We start from the raw sequence: 17,758 nt of genomic DNA, 5'->3' as shown, positions 1-17,758 counted from the left end.
AAGGGTCTTGGGTCTGAGAGGCCAAATCTCATCAAAAGGTGGTCCGTGGCTCAAATGCCCAATAATAACTAATGGACCTTGATATGAAAGGGGTTGAAAACCCACTGACATAGTAGGTCACAGTCTGCGACCTCCACATTGAGCTGCCTGTTTGACCCCCCCCTCCCCCCCACGTCCTCCTCCTCCTCCTCCTCCCCTAGTGTGGTTTCTTCCGGCGGGCGAGCAGGAGGGAGATGTACGAAGCCAAAGCCCAGAAAGCTGAGATGAAGATCCAGCCCTCTGAGACAGAGAGGCTTACCGAAGACTACTGAGGCCCCCCTCCCGGGTCCCCCCCTCTACCGCGGGGGGCCTACGGCACACACCTAGAGGGTCTCTGGGTAATGTCTGACTCCAATCAAACGGATACTTGTTACATTGGTCGTGGGGCTTGAGTGCAGGGAACGACTGATTTCACGCTCTTACCGTAACCTTCTTCCTTTACTGCTAACCGACACTTTTTTCTTCTTCCTTTTCAGACTAATACTGTGCCTTTACTCCACTGCTAACTATCTATTACGCTTTTCTGCTCTTTAACCTTCAGCTTGGCTTGAAATAAGGGCATAACGAAAAGGTCGGCAAGTCGACTCAGTCGACTTCATTACACAAGTCGACTCCCACTAGAGAAAGTCGAAAGTCGAAGTAAAAAAAAAAAAAAAAAAAAACGTTCTATTGTGAAAATAGCCGATCTACATGCTCACAACGCCTCGCATCGCGAGGCGTTGTGAGCATGTAGATCGGCTATTTTCACAATTTCTGCCTCTATATATTTGACACTTTGGACAATGTTTAATCTGCCATTTTACTGGTATTAAAACGTCCTTAAATTGGCACTTTAGAAATGTGAAGATAACCTCTATACACTTAAACTTTATGTTGGTTTCTTTAGAGTTGAGTGAGAAAACAATGTTTCACATTAAGTTAATCATCTGGGGACCAAAATAATTGGGGGGTCGTGTGTGATGTGATGACGTCATCAAATGATAAAGTCGACTTCAACTCAACTTCGAGTCGACTTGCAAAAATCACAAGTCGTTAATGCCCTAGCTTGAATGTGACAGCTGTAGCCATTATAGATTTTTTTTTTTTTTTGCAGAGCTGGGGGATGTTTGAACACCAGCGGAAGCAAAGTTTCGATAACTTTTCAGCTTTTTTGCAAGCAAGATGATGCAGCATAAACACACAACTCGATTCCTACTAACGCCTTCTCTTTTAACCCAACTTGACTTTTCCTTTATCCCAAATGTTTCCCTCTTCGTTAATCCTAATAATCAGGCATGTGCACATATATACATCAAAGGGGGCTTGAGACCCTGCCCGTTTATCTGTCTGTAAAAAAGCTCCCTCTCCAGACCATGAATGCAGTTTTTACTATGTTGAAAGAAATGCGAATGACCTCTTTCCATGCCATACCTGAAGGCGGCATCCAAGAGAATTGCCTTGTCCAAACTCTCTTGAACTTGAATGCAGCATCTTATGTTGAAAGAATTGCCCTCTCTGTGTAGAAATTCATGCCGTTACACCACATCTCCAGTCCAGTATTGACTTGATTATGCTTAGTTCAGTGTGGTATCACGCACCAAAAATAGCCGACCTCCAAGCTCGCAAAACGCGTTGTGAGCTTGGAAGTCTGCTATTTTCGATATTTCACCAAAAGAGCCTTTTTGAAATGTCAGCCAGCCCCTGCCTCTCTAACATTCTCTGCACGTCCCTGATCCTAATCCTCTTCCTTGCTCTCAACAGCTTGGATTCTTCAAGCGGACCATCTACTATCGGATCATGCCAAAGCACAAGGGGGTGAGGATCCGCAAGGCCGAGCGCTACCAGTTCAACCTGGGCTTTCAGCCTGAGGAGCCGCAGAAAAAGTATTGGATCACTAACTGGACAGAGATGCAGCATTACTACTACTGAACTCTCAACGTTGAGCCCCAAACGTTTCACCTCCACACCGTTTTTTCAAACATTGGCCAAGCGAAGAGAACATTGGGCCTTTTGGACATGCCGTGCCACGCGTTGTTGGCACATGGACCGATCGTGAATAATAGATTATTCATTCTGGAACGTTTATTGTTTGTAAATGCCATAGTGAGTTTCATCAAGACATTGTCCTTTCTTTAGTGCAATACGCTAAACTGTTTTGTTTCAGAGATTGTAAATTGGTAAGTATTTTTGATGAATGCAGTGTTGTACATTGGAAAAAAGGGGGCTACTGTGTATGTTCAAATTGTAAATGATTTTATTATGATTTTATTCCGCTGCAGAATTTGTGTAAGCCTTTTGCATATATATTTCTATTTTGTTGTTTGTTTTTCCTGCTGGTAATCTATTACGTCTGTTTTGTCTCTAATCAGAGGAAAGAGTCTATTGATTTTCTCTGTGATTGTTAATTGTTCTTTCAGCTCAGCTCTGTCCTTGAGCATCACTTTGTTAGGTTTAACAACCAGCAGCATGGTTATTAAACCTACAGCAGTAGTCCCAGAGATCATTTTGTACTGTTGGCCAACACACATTCTGTGATGAATATTCAAGAGTGCCTTATTTGAATGTTTGTGTTGAAGTTTAGCAAACCGTAAATAGCTTATCTTATCAAACACAATTTTGCTGGCAGCATTAACTGTGTATTATTTTGTCAAGCTACCTTGACAAATGGAAGCCTTTCTCCCGGCTTTCTGGAAACAAATACAGAGCACATTGATTTGTCTGAGACAAATGGTTTAAGTGCATAATGAAATTCATCCAGCATATTTTAGCATTCTCCAGGTTTTCTCCTATAAATGTCTCTCATATGCTGCCAGCACTCCAAGAGAGGGAAAATATAGGTTTTATGACAAAATGTTCACAGACGGGTTACTAGACAAAGGGCACACCACGAGGTCATGAACTTATAGTCTTTCCTTTTGTCATCACGTCTTGAACAAATACAGTAGTAACCAGGCTGCAAACATTCCATGACAGGCCTCTGTAGATGACCAAAATCTACTTATCCACTTTTGAAAACCAACTTATCCACTTTAAGGTCTAGTCAACATTTGATGAGGGTTGGCAGCAGGAGTGCATTTGAAACCACTGCGGCCCAAGGGATTGCTATTTATTACACTGTATCGTGATTACAGTCACTGGCTATCCTCAAGTAATCACATATGGGGAGTCTCAACACTGGAATAATAATATAGTTACTGTATGTTGTGTCTGGAAGTGTCACGATTGTGAGCTATAGCACACAGATACAGAATGAGTTGTAGAATAGTGAGGGCTGATTTCATGGACTTTGAACGAACAGCTACAGTACTTTACTTTTGCATCTGACTGCATATTGCCATAGTTGCTTCTGTTTCATTCCACCTGTGCTATGCATAGGTCTGTCACGATTATGACATTTTACATGACGATTAATTGTCACTCAAATAATTGTGATTAACGATTTAATTGTGTTTTTTTGTCGTTGACAATTCCATTTCTGTTTGGCTTGTAGGCTTTGAAGTTGCACATGGCAGATATGACACATAACCTCCTAAATATACAAAGAAATGCCTGACATATTTGACAACTTTATACTTAAAAAAGGACATTGAGAGTGAAAATATACGATCTAGAAGCTTTTAGATCTGCTATTTCCACTATTTTTTTTAAATGTTTGAAAATATATTAAAATATTTTCAATATGTAAACGATTATGACAAAATAATTGCGATTATGTCAAATAATTGCGATTATGTCAAGTAATTGCGATTAGACGATGATGTAATAACTGTCAGGCCTTGCTATGCATATCCCAGACTGCCACTAATAATGGACCATAATCACAGCAGGGCCCCCATCGTGGTCAACCTGAGAATTAAAGGTCAATCTCCCAAATATATTAAACGTCTATTTTTGTAAGATGACATTTGTCACAAAATCTTGTTTAATCACACAATATTCTGAAGATATCAAGAAAATATCCAGTCCAACAGATTTGCCTTTTTGTCAATTAAGGACTCTGTGTGTACCGCTGTCCATTGTTTATACCAACTCGTTTGTGTGTGCGTGCGTGCGTGCGTGTGTGTGTGTGTGTGTGTGCGCGTGTTTGTGTGTGCGTCAATATTTTTAAGACCAGGTGTCACCCTTTTCAAATATGTAAATACCATTTGAAATGAAACTCTTCACATGGAGCTGGACTGTGTTTTTTCAGTGAAGAGACAAGTCAGTCATCTGAATTGTGCGGCGGGACCAAGTGTTGTGTTGCCTCCGTCACCTGAGAGCCCACAGGTATTCTGCACACTGGACTATCTGTGGAAATCACCACAGAGGCCCCATTGACTCACTCAGTTAAGAGGGAAGGACTGAAACCAGTGCACAAACTCCTCTCTCTATACATTGGTGTTTCTTTTTTTTTAACTGTGCTGTTTCAATGTCATTAAACTGTTTGTAATGAACGCTCTGGTTCAATTCTTACCAATTCGGGTTCCCCTGAAATGACATTGGCCTGGAAGTCAAAAACACATTTCACAAACGAAAATGAGCAAACCAGAAGAGAAAATGCAACATATCGCATTAACAACTTGGGAAACATATTAACAACAAAAACAATGTTTCAGACAATGTATACACTACATTCTCCCTATCAATGTGCTTTCTCTTATTAGTCGGTGGGATATTTGCTTTTAAAGCAATATCATGAAATTGGTCTCCTTTGGAAAAAAATTACATTTATTTGTGTGTATTGAATAACTTGCCGTAGTTCGTAGTTTACTATGAAACCCGGCAGATCCTGTCTGTCAGTCATTGAGTCAGTGAGTCTGTAACGCCTTAATGTCTGTAGCTGACCTGTTGTGACATCACATTGTTGACTGTCACGCATCCATATATGACCAAGGCTGCCTGTTCTGGTATTTGATATTTGATGGCCTATGGACAATCAAATATTATTATATTACTGTCAGCTTGTCCATATTTGTTCGTACAGGTAAAGCCTGACACTATGGTTCCCCTGACACATCACTGTGACATCACAGTGATGTCAGATACTCAGAGCAGGGATCTCCATATATGGGCATAAACAGGTGACATCAGTGGTATGGATGTATGGGCATAAAAGGGGATGGTATGTTGTGATGTCATGGGAACCACTCTATGCCCATTTATGGAGATCCCTGATCATTTATATTAAGCCCATAACAGGACTTCATATGGGAATGCCCATATATGGAGGAAGACAGCCCATATCTGTGTGGCTGGTACAGACATGGATCTCCATGGGCATAAAAGGGATTGTATCTATGATGTCATAGGATTTTCATGTAACGAATAACTGAGTAAGCATGGGGGGGCGCCTGAGGCCTCTAGCCTATTTCAATTATACTAATGAGGTAAAGAACATACATAAGAAGTCTTCAATAGTACTAGTAGAGTCTGCTGGCAGTCTGATGGTGTAGAGGTTTAAATATCAGACACTGTACACAGACTCTCTGTGTTCAAATCCCAGTCCGACAAAACCTTCACATTTTCAAGGCTGAAATACAAAAGAACAAGTAAAAAGCACTAAGAAACATCTGCTCAGAGTGACTAAGCCATGGTCTAATGATCAGACTCTCAGCACAGATATTCCATGTTCAAAATACCACTCCCCCTATGGTTCAATGCTGGAGTACTTTGATATTTTCAAGGCAAAAATACAAAAGAACAACTCAAAAGCACTAAGAAAAACTCTCCACACAGTGACCCAGTAGTGGTCTAATGATCAAACTCTGACCACTAAATACAGAAGAACAACTCAAAAGCATTAAGAGACATTTCCTTCCAGTGAGGGAATGATGGTCTAATAAGCAAACTTGGACCACAGATGTCCCATGTTCAAATCCCAGTCAGTCTTATATGCTAGAGTGATTGACATTTATTAACTGAAGGCTTAACACACATAATAAGTATTCAATAGCAGTGTCTCCTGGCACTGACAGTGTGATGGTCTAGACTCTAGAGATTTGAAGAACAGACTCTGAGCACAGACATTTAGTGTTCAAGTCGCAGTCCTCCTACAGAGAACCTTGACTTTTTCAAGGCTGAAATACAAAAGAAAGAAGTCAAAAGCACTAAGAGACATCTGCTCAGAGTGGCTGAGCCATGTTCTTGTGGTCTAATGAACAGACTCTGAATACAGAGATTTCATGTTCAAACCCCAGCCAAACCCCAGGTTTCAGCACCAGGAGAAACCTGTTGAGGGCCTAAAGGTTCCTTGGTACAATGGTACAAGTAGGCTATACAACAACATGAATATTCTATAATCTATAGACTAATTGTGATGATGATGATGATGATGATGATGATGATGATGATGATTTTATAGGTAGGCTTGAAAGTCAAAATTCCTCCTATTTTCTATGTAAATAAACGTTTATTCAAACATTTTGTCTACAGATTGCTTGTCTAGATGTTTGAATGTTTTGGAACCACAATAGAAACAGGACTCTACCTTTTGTCTTATTATCCAGCTAAAATTTTGAAAACCTCAGTGACTCACTGCCTGGTCCAAATATTATATATTGTAAAGTAGCAGACTGAGCGAGGCAGCTAGCTCACCTCCGACGGGAGGCGAACCCGAGTCCCCCATTCAGCAGACAAGGAAGCAACACCGTCCCGGTTCCGGCTGCTGCACAGACCTCCAAACGCCATCCCGGTTCTGCCGCCCCGAGCGGCGCCGATGATTGCCGATGAATGACGAACAGGCGACGCCAAGAACAGCAGCTGCGTTCAGATTCTAAGTTCCAGCTGATTCAGTTTTATAAACATCGGGTTTTCGACCCCCCAACGGGGGTTTGGGGGTCAGCTCCTCCTAGAACATGTTAACACACTTACTTAGAGTACAATTACCTCAAATAATCTACTTTGTTGCTTTAATTACAGAATTAGAACAAATCAAAAGCACCAGGAGAAACCTGTTGAGGGCCTAAAGGTGCCTTGGCTGGCTCAATGGTACAAGTAGGCTATACAACAACATGAATATATTCTATAGACTAATTGTGTTGATGATGATGATGATTTTATAGGTAGGCTTGAAAGTCAAAATGCCTCCTATTTTCTATGTAAATAAACGTTTATTCAAATATTTTGTCTACAGATTGATTGATTGATTGATTGAAGGCTTTATTAGAAGTTTGCATAGGAAAATGTACAGATTCATGACGGTACAGTTCACTGGTAGTCTACAAGGTCTACTAAAAGGAGATCAATGAAAAGACTAAGCTTATTTCAACAGGAAACCATTTAAGTATCTCATATAACATTGAATGACAGACAAATAGAACACAGTACTATGCAGTAGATATGTAAAGAAAAAGGGGAAAAAAAGAAAAGAAAACAGTATTAAATCTAAACAAACAGTAAGTAGCCTATATACAAGGAATATACAGTAAATCTAAACAGACAGTAAGTATGTACAAGGAATATACGAGTATACAAGTATATACAAGGAAGGGGCAGGGAGGGTAGGGTTGGGCTAGGTTTTTTACCAGTTGCGAACGGCTGCTGCCTGGTTTTTCAGGGCAATTTTAAAGGATGCTAGTGATCCATTGCTTGTCTAGATGTTTGAATGTTTTGGAACCACAATAGAAACAGGACTCTACCTTTTGTCTTATTATCCAGCTAAAATATTGAAAACCTCAGTGACTCACTGGTCCAAATATTAGGCTGTATATTGTAGCAGACTGAGCGAGGCAGCGCCTCCGACGGGAGGCGAACCCGTGTCGCCCATACAACAGTCCAGGAAGCAACCTGCAACGCCAAATTTAGCTCACTTATGTTATGGTGATCAGTTGCGGCCTCATCTCTTGCAATTCAATTCAATTTCAAAGCACTTTATTGGAATGAGAAAACATACGTTTACATTACCAAAGCAGGTATACAGATAAAATAAAAACTCTATACATCAACATGAATATTCTATAATCTATAGACTAATTGTGGTGGTGGTGGTGGTGGTGGTGATGATGATGATGATGATGATGATGATGATATAGGTATTCGTGTTTTATAGGTAGGCTTGAAATAAGTCAAATTCCTCCTATTTTCTATGTAAATAAACGTTTATTCAAACATTTACTTGTGATATTTTATGAGAGCGAGCGTGTGCACGCACGCACGCACGCACACACGCACACACACACACACACACACACACACACACACACACACACACACACACACACACACACACACACACACACACACACACACACACACACACACACGTCAATTATTCCAATAAATACTTTTATAGGCCTACTTTTACTCAAGTAGGCTACATATTGAATTCTGGATTTTTACTTCCTAACAGAGTTTTGCAGTAGACTATTGAGTATTTTACATCGTCTCACAACGCTTTCTGTGCTGCTTTTGAAGTAATCCTGCTGGAAATCAGTCTTTAAAGAAAAGACATCAATGGGCCAATGAGTTAAGACTCAAAAAGGTTTGGGTCGTCGGAGGCGCGCGACCCAAGACCACTGCAACACTCCGGCTAGTATGTGTGTGTGTGTGTGTGTGTGTGTGTGTGTGTGTGTGTGTGTGTGTGTGTGTGTGTGTGTGTGTGTGTGTGTGTGTGTGTGTGTGTGTGTGTGCGTGTGTGTTTGTGTGTGTGTGTGTGTGTGTGTGCGCGCTGTATTTTGTGACTGAAGAGCGTTGGTGTTTGGAGATCTCGGAACTCGGACGGTGTTTCACCGTTTCTGCGGTGCAAGAAGACGAAACAACATCCTAGTTCCTGACGCATCGGGGACGTCGAAACAACATCCCGGTTCTGCAGTTTGCAACGCAGCCGCTGTTCATGGCGTCGCCCTGTTCGGCATTCATCGGCAATCATCGCCGCCGCCGCTGCGCCGCTCGGGGCGGCAGCTGCGTTCATTTTCTTCATTTTTTGCTCAGTTACTATCTTTTTAAACATCGGGTTTACGACCCCCCAACGGGGGTTTGAGGGTCAACTCCTCCTAGAACATGTTAACACACTTACTTAGAGTACAATTACCTCAAATAAATCTACTTTGTTGCTTTAATTACAGATTTAGACCAAACTGTATCCCAATAGTTGGCTCCGTTTGGCGCGACCCTTTTGAGGGTCGGTCACACAGTCACATTATGGGTCTCTTAATGTTATGTTTCCTACAATTTGTTTTTAATGATTATTATTATTATTTTATTATTATTATTATTAAACGCTCCCAAAAAAAAGCTAACGGCGATCAATAACACTTCTTCAATCCCCTATTAAACAATACTCAGGCTTGCCTCACCTGACACCTATAGCCTACTGTAGGCCTACTGTACGTCCTCACAGCAGGACATTCTCACCTCCTGTTCTCTGCTGTGGTTAAAATAAGGCTAACGACGTGCTTTTAGCTGCACTAAAAGAGCCGACGGCCGGACCGTCCAAGCTGAAAAAATTACACCCTTGCCACGGTTGCCACCTCCGAGTAATTTAGGGCCTATATAATCTAATGTTAGTAGTCACAGACCACATTACCAGCACGGCGAGGTTGTCTCATAGTGCTTTCTGTGCTGCTTAATAAGTTATTCTGCTGGAAATCAGTTTAAGTAAAGACTTCAATTGGACTTTAATGTGACACCTTTTCTACAGACTCTGTCCTCTACCCACTCACAGAACCGGCGGGCGACGCCGTCCATACGACGTGGATACGACGTCCAAGTCAGACCTGCCACACACCAAAAAACAGCCATTACTAGGCCAGCGTTCGCACGCCGTCTATACGACGGGCATGCGCCGTCCAAAGTCAGACGTCCATACACAGACCTTACCACCAGTCGTCGCTAAAACACGCATTTGAAATAAATACAACGCCGACACAAAATACAAGTAGGCTATTACATCAACATGAATATTCTATAATCTATAGACTAATTGTGGTGGTGATGATGATGATGATGATTTTATAGGTAGGCTTGAAATAAGTCAAATTCCTCCTATTTTCTATGTAAATAAACGTTTATTCAAACATTTACTTGTGATATTTTATGAGAGAGAGAGAGAGCGCGCGCACGTACACACACACACACACACACACACACACACACGCGCGCGCGCGCGCGCACACACACACACACACACACACACACACACACACACACACACACACACACGTCAATTCCAATAAATACTTTTATACTTTTACTCAAGTACATATTGAATTCTGGATTTTTACTCGTAACAGAGTTTTGCAGTAGGCCTATTGATAATTTTAATTCACTGGAGTATTTTACATCGTCCCACAACGCTTTCTGTGCTGCTTTGAAGTAATCCTGCTGGAAATCAGTCTTTAAAGAAAAGCCATCACAGGGTTTGAACTCATGGCCTGAGAATCACAAGCACAGTGTCTTAACTCATTGAGCCACTAACTGCTTGAAATTTCATGGTCTTTTTTCTTATTAGACAAACAACAAACAATGTTACAAAAGAAAAAAAAAAGATATCTATAATATCTTTGTCTCTCTGTAGAAAAAACGTCATATTAACAACGTCTTTGTCGTGCAACATTGAAATTATGGCTTGTCAAACCGACCCCTCCCTCCCCTCCCCTCCCTTTCTAGCCTCTCCTCTCCCTGCTCTGGTGCAGAGCAGAAGCCGTTTGACAAGTAAGGGTGCCTGTGAGGTCAAAACAGCGGTTTGGTTGGTCTCATGACGTTGCGTAAACACAATCCAATAAAAAAATACTAACTTTGAAGCTGAAGAAATAACCGCACCAGTATAAAGTCTATCTACTCTGTTAGTTATGAGAGGGCCCGCAAAATCTAGCAACAGGGGCAGCCGAAATCTAGCAACAGGGGCAGCTATGAAAAAATCGACTAAAGCAGGTATAAAGGGGTATGATAAAAGACAGAGATTTAACCCTATATGTGTTTTGGTCTGGATGACTCCTTTAAGCCATATTCGGTAAGACATTATACAGGTTTTTATACAGGTTTTGACTAAAATGTGACTTAGAAGCATATTTAGTCATCTCCAATATTACATAAGCACCAAAAACCAAACGGTTCCCCTATGATTACGCCAAAGAACCACTGAAGAACCTCTTATTCTTTTGTGTGTAGTCTACTCAGGTTGTCTGGGCTGGCTGTCTGTGTGGCTGCAGCCGTGCAGAGCTCGTCAATCTATGAATCTCCTGTTTTGGGGCACATTCTGGAACAGGAGACATGGTAAAATAACAGTAGACTTCTTCCAAAGACAGGAGAGTTGGCAGGTATGTGTGTGGGGTCGGGGGGTAGCGAAGGTCGCTTCTTTCCTCGATTCCGAGACTGTTCCATTTCCTCCGAGGAAGCAAGAATGGTGGATAACCCTTGTTCTTATTTGAACGAGGATGCTGTGTTCAAACCTGACGCCTGACTGTTGTGAGGCGCAGCTTTTTAGACACTGAACAAGCTTTTTTTATAGGCCTAAAGGCCTACTCCTACATATTTTGTCCAAACAAGAACATCACTCAAATAGGTACACGGTATCTCTATAGTCACTAAACTAAACAGTTCTGTCGGATTTTTCATATTCCATTGTAAGTTTGCAGGAACAGAGTGTGATTTCATTTCAGTGAAAATTTGCACGCACATTCCCATCAGGCAGAGGAAGAATTGCCACTTGAAAATCTTCAAATCTGCCACGTGTTGGCGCTATAACAGGTTGATTCGTGTTTTACCTATAACCGCACCAATCTGCATAAAATGTTGTATGCAGTCCAAGGAAAAATGTCTGCCCTGCATTTTTCACATCTGCCTTTTTTAGCGCCACCAGGCTGCCGACTTATGTGAAACATTGCAGTCGGATATGATTTATTTTTAAATATATTTTATACGCCTAATACTAGACCTACTCAGATTCATCTCTGTTTCACGGGATTAATTATGTGTTTGGAAGGCAGATGCGAAGGCAGATGCGTTAAGATATCAAATCCATGACATGTTTTCTGTTCCAATCATGTGTCTTTGTGAAATGTACATTTGTTTAGCATTTCCAGTCCACTGTACAAAAGAAATATAATTCTTTATTCTAGAAAGGCAAAGAGGATTCACTGAAAATCAAATATTTGAAAATGCACACACAATTAAAGACTTTACAAACATTCATTTTCAAAACATTTCCCCATCCCACCCCACCAGCATTCAAATATTACAAATAAATTACAAAACTGTAAGGTCATTTTGCATAGCCAAAATAATTCCAAATGTATACAATACATATACAAGACGCATGAGAAAGGCAGACCAAAAAGAAAAGCAAATTTGATCAGTCGTACTGTACAGTACACATAAACATCAAAGGTGCACACTGAGGTTGGTATTGTGCTATAGGCTTCACTTCAGACCAGTGGTTCTCAACCTTTTCTGGATCAGGGCCCAATTGAAATCTCTAAAGCGTTCGCTGCCCACCCATCTGACCACTTAACAAAGCAGATCATTTTAATGACCAATCATTTGAATGTGTTGCGGTTTGGATTAATGTAACTAACATAGTATACTTTAAGTTCTTATTTAACAGTTTCACAATGAAAACAATTTTTTTTCACGGTTTTAAAGAAAGAAATGCCAATATCTTCTTTTTTTTTTTTACCCCACTTAAACCCCAGCATGTATATTTCCAAATAGTAGCCAGCGGTCTGACCCAATTTTGCATATAAAGCACCATTCAAATAGACACAAATAAATGTTGCAAATAGCTGCCTGGTTCTTTTAAACGCATGGGGTCCAAATCAGTCCAAAAACGCCCAGGCTACTATTTGGAAATAAACATTCTGGGGAGGAACATTTGCCCAAAACAGGTAGAGCGAATGTTGCAGATTGCTCAAAACAATCTACAAGCCCACAACTTGTATCGGCTATTTTTTGATGAAGAGATTTGGTGTAGACGAAAAGGAGCGGTCCGAGTACAGTTGCGATTCAGATCCAGTTGACTAATTCTAAGTCTAGAGGGTTTAAGTGGTTGAATCTTAGTGTATTTGGAGGGGCCACGTGCACAGCCCCCCAGGTTGAGAACCGCAGCGTCAGACAGCTTTTAACATGACTACGACTTTAGCTCCATTTCGGATGAAGACCTTTTGCTGTTCGACTTCCTGCTCTTGTAGACCAATAGGAGAGTGGCGACCAGCAGGACCATGCCGAGGACCAACAAGATCCACTGGCCGGCCACGGCGGCCGCCTGGTCCACGCTCAAACCCAGGAAGTCCACTTTACCAGCGGTTGTTGTAGGGGTGGTCGTAGGCTCTGTAGGACCAGTAGGGGGCGCTGTAGGTGGCGTTGTAGGGGGCGTTGGAGGGGGCGCACTATCACCTGTACACCACACACACACACACACACACACACACACACACACACACACACACACACACACACACACACACACACACACACACACACACACACACACACGTCAATTGAGTGAGCAACACGTTTTATAGAACTACTGTAGATCAGTGTTTCTCAAACGAAATTTGAAGGTCTCCCCTTAACTCTGACAGTGTACAATTGTACACTGTCAAAGTTACAGACTTGTATGGGTCAATTTAGACCCACATAAAGAACCTAGAGAGTCCCTGAAATCCACTTTGAGAACCACTGAACTAGATAATCAAAACCAAATAGATACCCTAAAAATACCCTATAGAAACAGGTGTATGCAACAGCTTGACATAGTGTACTCACTGTACTGTGTAACGAAATAGAACAAATTGTGTGGTTTCGCTACCTCTTACCCTCTGTCTCCTAATAACTTCTTAATGACTCCAAAACCAGATCCGCTATCTCTTTCAATTTTACCTCCTGGCTCATCTTTCACTCTCTCTCTCCCTGAGTCTGTGTCATACTTTTACTCTACGTTTTCTTTTATCCGTTTAATGTGCACACATCCTTTCAGCGGTATTTCATCAGTGAATCTAAAAGAGCAGGAGATTGATTTCACTGGAAGCCGAGCCAAGAAGTCCAGCACAGTGAATGACCGAGTCTGAGGAGGATGTGCCACATTGTATGTCTGGGAGGAAAATCATCAAACAGCAGAAGCCTCACGTTTGGGACCATAATGGCTGAAAATACGAGTTCATAATGTAATATTTTTAATGTAATAAAAGCTCACAATGTAATAATCAGCTCATAATAATAACATTTGTAGAGTGCATAACATAATAACGTATTTTTGAAAAATGATACTGACCATGATACTGACCATGACACTGACAAGTGAGGGCCTACTGTACAAACTGCTAGAAAGTGGCATTGGGGGAAAAACCTATGACATCATAAAATCAATGTACACAAACAACACCTGTGCTGTTAGGATTGGGAAACAACACACAGACTTCTTTCATCAAAGCAGAGGAGTTAGACAAGGATGCAGCCTGAGTCCAACCCTCTTTAACAAATACATCAATGAATTGGCAAAAACACTAGAACAGTCAACAACACCAGGCATCCCTCTAGCAGACACAGAAGTCAAATGTCTACTATTCGCAGATGATCTGGTGTTACTGTCCCCCACCAAAGAAGGATTACAGCAGCACCTTGACCTCCTGCACAAATTCTCACAGTGGGCCTTGACAGTAAATCTAGCCAAGACAAAAATCATGGTATTCCAAAAAAGACAAAACCGCCTAAACCAACAATTCTTTCTAAATACCACAGCACTAGAACACACAAAAAACTATACATACCTTGGCTTAAACATCAGTAGCACAGGAAACTTCAACAAAGCTGCTAACGACCTGAGAGAAAAGGCGAGAAGGGCTTTCTATGCCATCAAAAGGAACGTTAAGCTAGATATCCCAATATAAATCTGGCTAAAGACACTAGACTCCGTTATAGAACCCATCTCCCTCTATGGCTGCGAGATCTGGGGTCCCCTTGCCAACCAAGAATTTGAAAAATGGGACAAACACCAAACTGAAACTCTGCACACAGAACTCTGCAAATCTATACTCCACACCCAACGGAAAACAACAAACAATGCTTGCAGGGCAGAATTAGGACGATACCCACTCATTATAAAAGTAAAAAAGAGAGCACTTAAATTCTATAATCACCTAAAAGAAAGCAACCCAGACAAGCTCCATAGCATAGCCCTCAACCATAGTGAAAACCTACAGGGTTGCCCCCTCAGTCAGCTGGCCCAGGGACTCTGTGCACAAACAGAAGCCCAACTACCAAACGGAAAACACTCTGGACCAAACCAGATTATAAGAAAACAAAAAGAAAGCTACCTAACATACTGGAAAGAGACAACCCAAAACCAAAGCAAAATGGAATGCTATCTGGCACTAAAAAGAGAATATACATTAGCAGAATATCTGAGCACAGTAAAAGACCCAAAACTTAGGAAAGCCTTGACTAGGTACAGACTCAGCGAACACAGCCTTGCAATAGAGAAAGAAACAGACAGACCCCACTCCCAAGGGAAGATAGATTTGAAGGTTTTGGATTAAGTGTTTACATGTGGTGAGATCAATCCGATCTGGTGTTTGATCGGGTTGTAAAAAGGTCTAGACTCTAGACCACCCGTCTGCACCCGACTAGAATGTAAATTGGGTTGGTTTAATCTTGTTTATTTAGGTGTATACATGGAGAATTTTAATCAGGTTTATTTTAACCCGATTAAAGGTGTCCATGTAAACGCAGCTAGAGTAACACACTATTACATTATGAAAACATCTGTTATTGTGATATGATTGTAATACATTTAGGTTTACTACATTACAAACCGTTATTACAGTAGTTGCTGCATCCCTATTCTGGGGCTAACATTTGTTTTGATAATAGCAGATCTACAAGCACACAACGCGTCGCATCGCTACAAGCGTTGCTTGTAGATCTGCTATTTTGAAACATTTTCTACTTTTACTTTTGGTACTTTAAGTACAAGTTGATGCCAACTCTTTCATACTTTTACTCAAGTACATTTTGAATTTCGGACTTTTACTTGTAACAGGGTATTTCTATATTGCAGTATTGATACTTTTACTTACTTACTACTTTTACTCCACCACTGTGTGTGTGTGTGTGTGTGTGTGTGTGTGTGTGTGTGTGTGTGTGTGTGTGTGTGTGTGTGTGTGTGTGCGCGTGTGCGTGTGCCTGTGTGTGTGTGTGTGTGTGTGTGTGTGTGTGTGTGTGTGTGTGTGTGTGTACGCAGGACGTACTTGAGGGTATCCAGTCGTACTCTGGCCATCCCAGCGTCTCGCCGTTCTTGGCATTCTCCTTCTCCAGCCAGTCAATGAGCGGCCGGAAGTAGGTCATCAGGGAGGTGGCGTTCATCTTGGGCTGGCCGGTCATCTGTTGCATCGCCTCTGGCCAGGGTTTACTGAAGCCAAGCTTCATCACGTCCCTGGGAAGAGTACAGGATCATGTTTAAATGGAGAGAAATGTCAGTTCCACTCTGCTGGGTCAAAGTATAGTCAGTAGTCACTGAGCATATTTTGCATATTTCACTAAATATACATACTTATAGCTAGGGATGCACCCATCAGTATCAGCCAGATATTTGCAATTTTCGGTCAATATCGGTATCGGCAAATAAAGCTGACATTATGTTGGTGTATAAATCATCATCTGCAGCCTACCAAGTGAACAGTTATTTCTTATAAGGAAGATTCGTTTCCCTAGCATAGGGAAGACCCGGGTTCAATTCCAGGGTATAACACCTAAGTTGCATCTTGCAGCTATAAGTATGTATCCAAGTACTATTAAGTACTCCAGTACTCTGATGTGTGTGTGTGTGTGTGTGTGTGTGTGTGTGTGTGTGTGTGTGTGTGTGTGTGTGTGTGTGTGTGTGTGTGTGTGTGTGTGTGTGTGTGTGTGTGTACAGAACATGCATGTAGGGATGTTTCTATGAGTGTGTGCCTTTACCCTAGCAGCTTCCCAGCCTCTTTAGACCTGTAGATATCACAGGTGTGTAGGGGTAGGGGTTGGCCTGCAGCCTTACACAGGGCCTCATGGAACTGGAACTGAATGACGAAGCTCACAAAGTACCTGAGGGAGACATGTCACATGGTTACCTGGAGCAGGGGTTCCCAAACACTGGGTCGGGACCCATTTGTTGGTCGCGGACACATTTTTATGGGTCACTTACGTTTTTGTTTCATACATTTTGTTTTGAGTTATTATTTCAAAACATTTTCAAAAAGCAATTCCCCAAAAAGCCAAAAAGCAATAAGTAATTTGATTTCATTAATAAATAATGAAAAATCGAATAAATTCCCTAAATGAGTAAAAATAGCAAATCTACGAACTCACAACGTGGCGCGAAGTGATGCGTTGTGAGCTTGTAGATCTGCGGTTTCACTAGTTTGGGTCCCAGGCAAACGTCTAATTTCTCTTTTGGGTCTTGAGCTAAAAAGTTTGGGAACCACTGGCCTAGAGCAGGGGTCCTCAACGTTTTTCAGGCCAATGACCCCTTAGCTGAGAGAGTGACGAAGCATGACGTGACAGCACTGTCTATAGTTAGTGTTTTTTTTTGTTTTTTTTTTGTTTACACACATATTCTTTTCTAATAATATGCTCAATTCATGTTAATGTATTGGCAAGCTCCAACATCTGGATTTTGGAATCTGGCAACATGGAATTTGAGTTTGCACCGTTCAGCAAGAGCTAACCAGAATAATGGGCCCCTGAGATTTCTTTTATGACATTTAAGGTCTAATATTTCTACAATTGCTACAAACCTGTGGGTAGCCAGTCATTGTGGGCATAGTTGAAGGTTAAATTTAGGCCTGATAATGAC

General features: G+C 41.4%; 2 protein-coding genes across 2 annotated transcripts in view; one reads left to right on the top strand and one right to left on the bottom strand.

Moving 5' to 3' along the window:
* itga3b (integrin, alpha 3b) overlaps window positions 1-2,112 on the top strand; it is a 58,661-nt gene extending 56,549 nt beyond the window's left edge. Inside the window, exon 25 of the mRNA XM_080747453.1 lies at window positions 1,780-2,112. Coding sequence (XP_080603579.1) covers window positions 1,780-1,947 — 168 coding nt within the window. The 3' untranslated portion in view covers window positions 1,948-2,112. The remainder of the gene's footprint in view (window positions 1-1,779) is intronic.
* Window positions 2,113-13,060: 10,948 nt separating this feature from the next.
* Window positions 13,061-17,758, bottom strand: part of ace (angiotensin I converting enzyme (peptidyl-dipeptidase A) 1) — a gene marked incomplete at both ends in the record, with an annotated part of 43,230 nt that continues 38,532 nt past the window's right edge. The window contains 3 exons of the mRNA XM_080747451.1: window positions 13,061-13,260; window positions 16,179-16,363; window positions 16,885-17,007. Coding sequence (XP_080603577.1) covers window positions 13,061-13,260; window positions 16,179-16,363; window positions 16,885-17,007 — 508 coding nt within the window. The remainder of the gene's footprint in view (window positions 13,261-16,178; window positions 16,364-16,884; window positions 17,008-17,758) is intronic.

Source organism: Nannobrachium achirus (genome assembly GCF_963921795.1).
Source record: "Nannobrachium achirus genome assembly, chromosome: 18".
Taxonomy (NCBI): Eukaryota; Metazoa; Chordata; class Actinopteri; order Myctophiformes; family Myctophidae; genus Nannobrachium; species Nannobrachium achirus.
The sequence above is the reverse complement of the archived record's forward strand: the minus strand, read 5'-3'. Positions and strand labels throughout refer to the sequence as shown.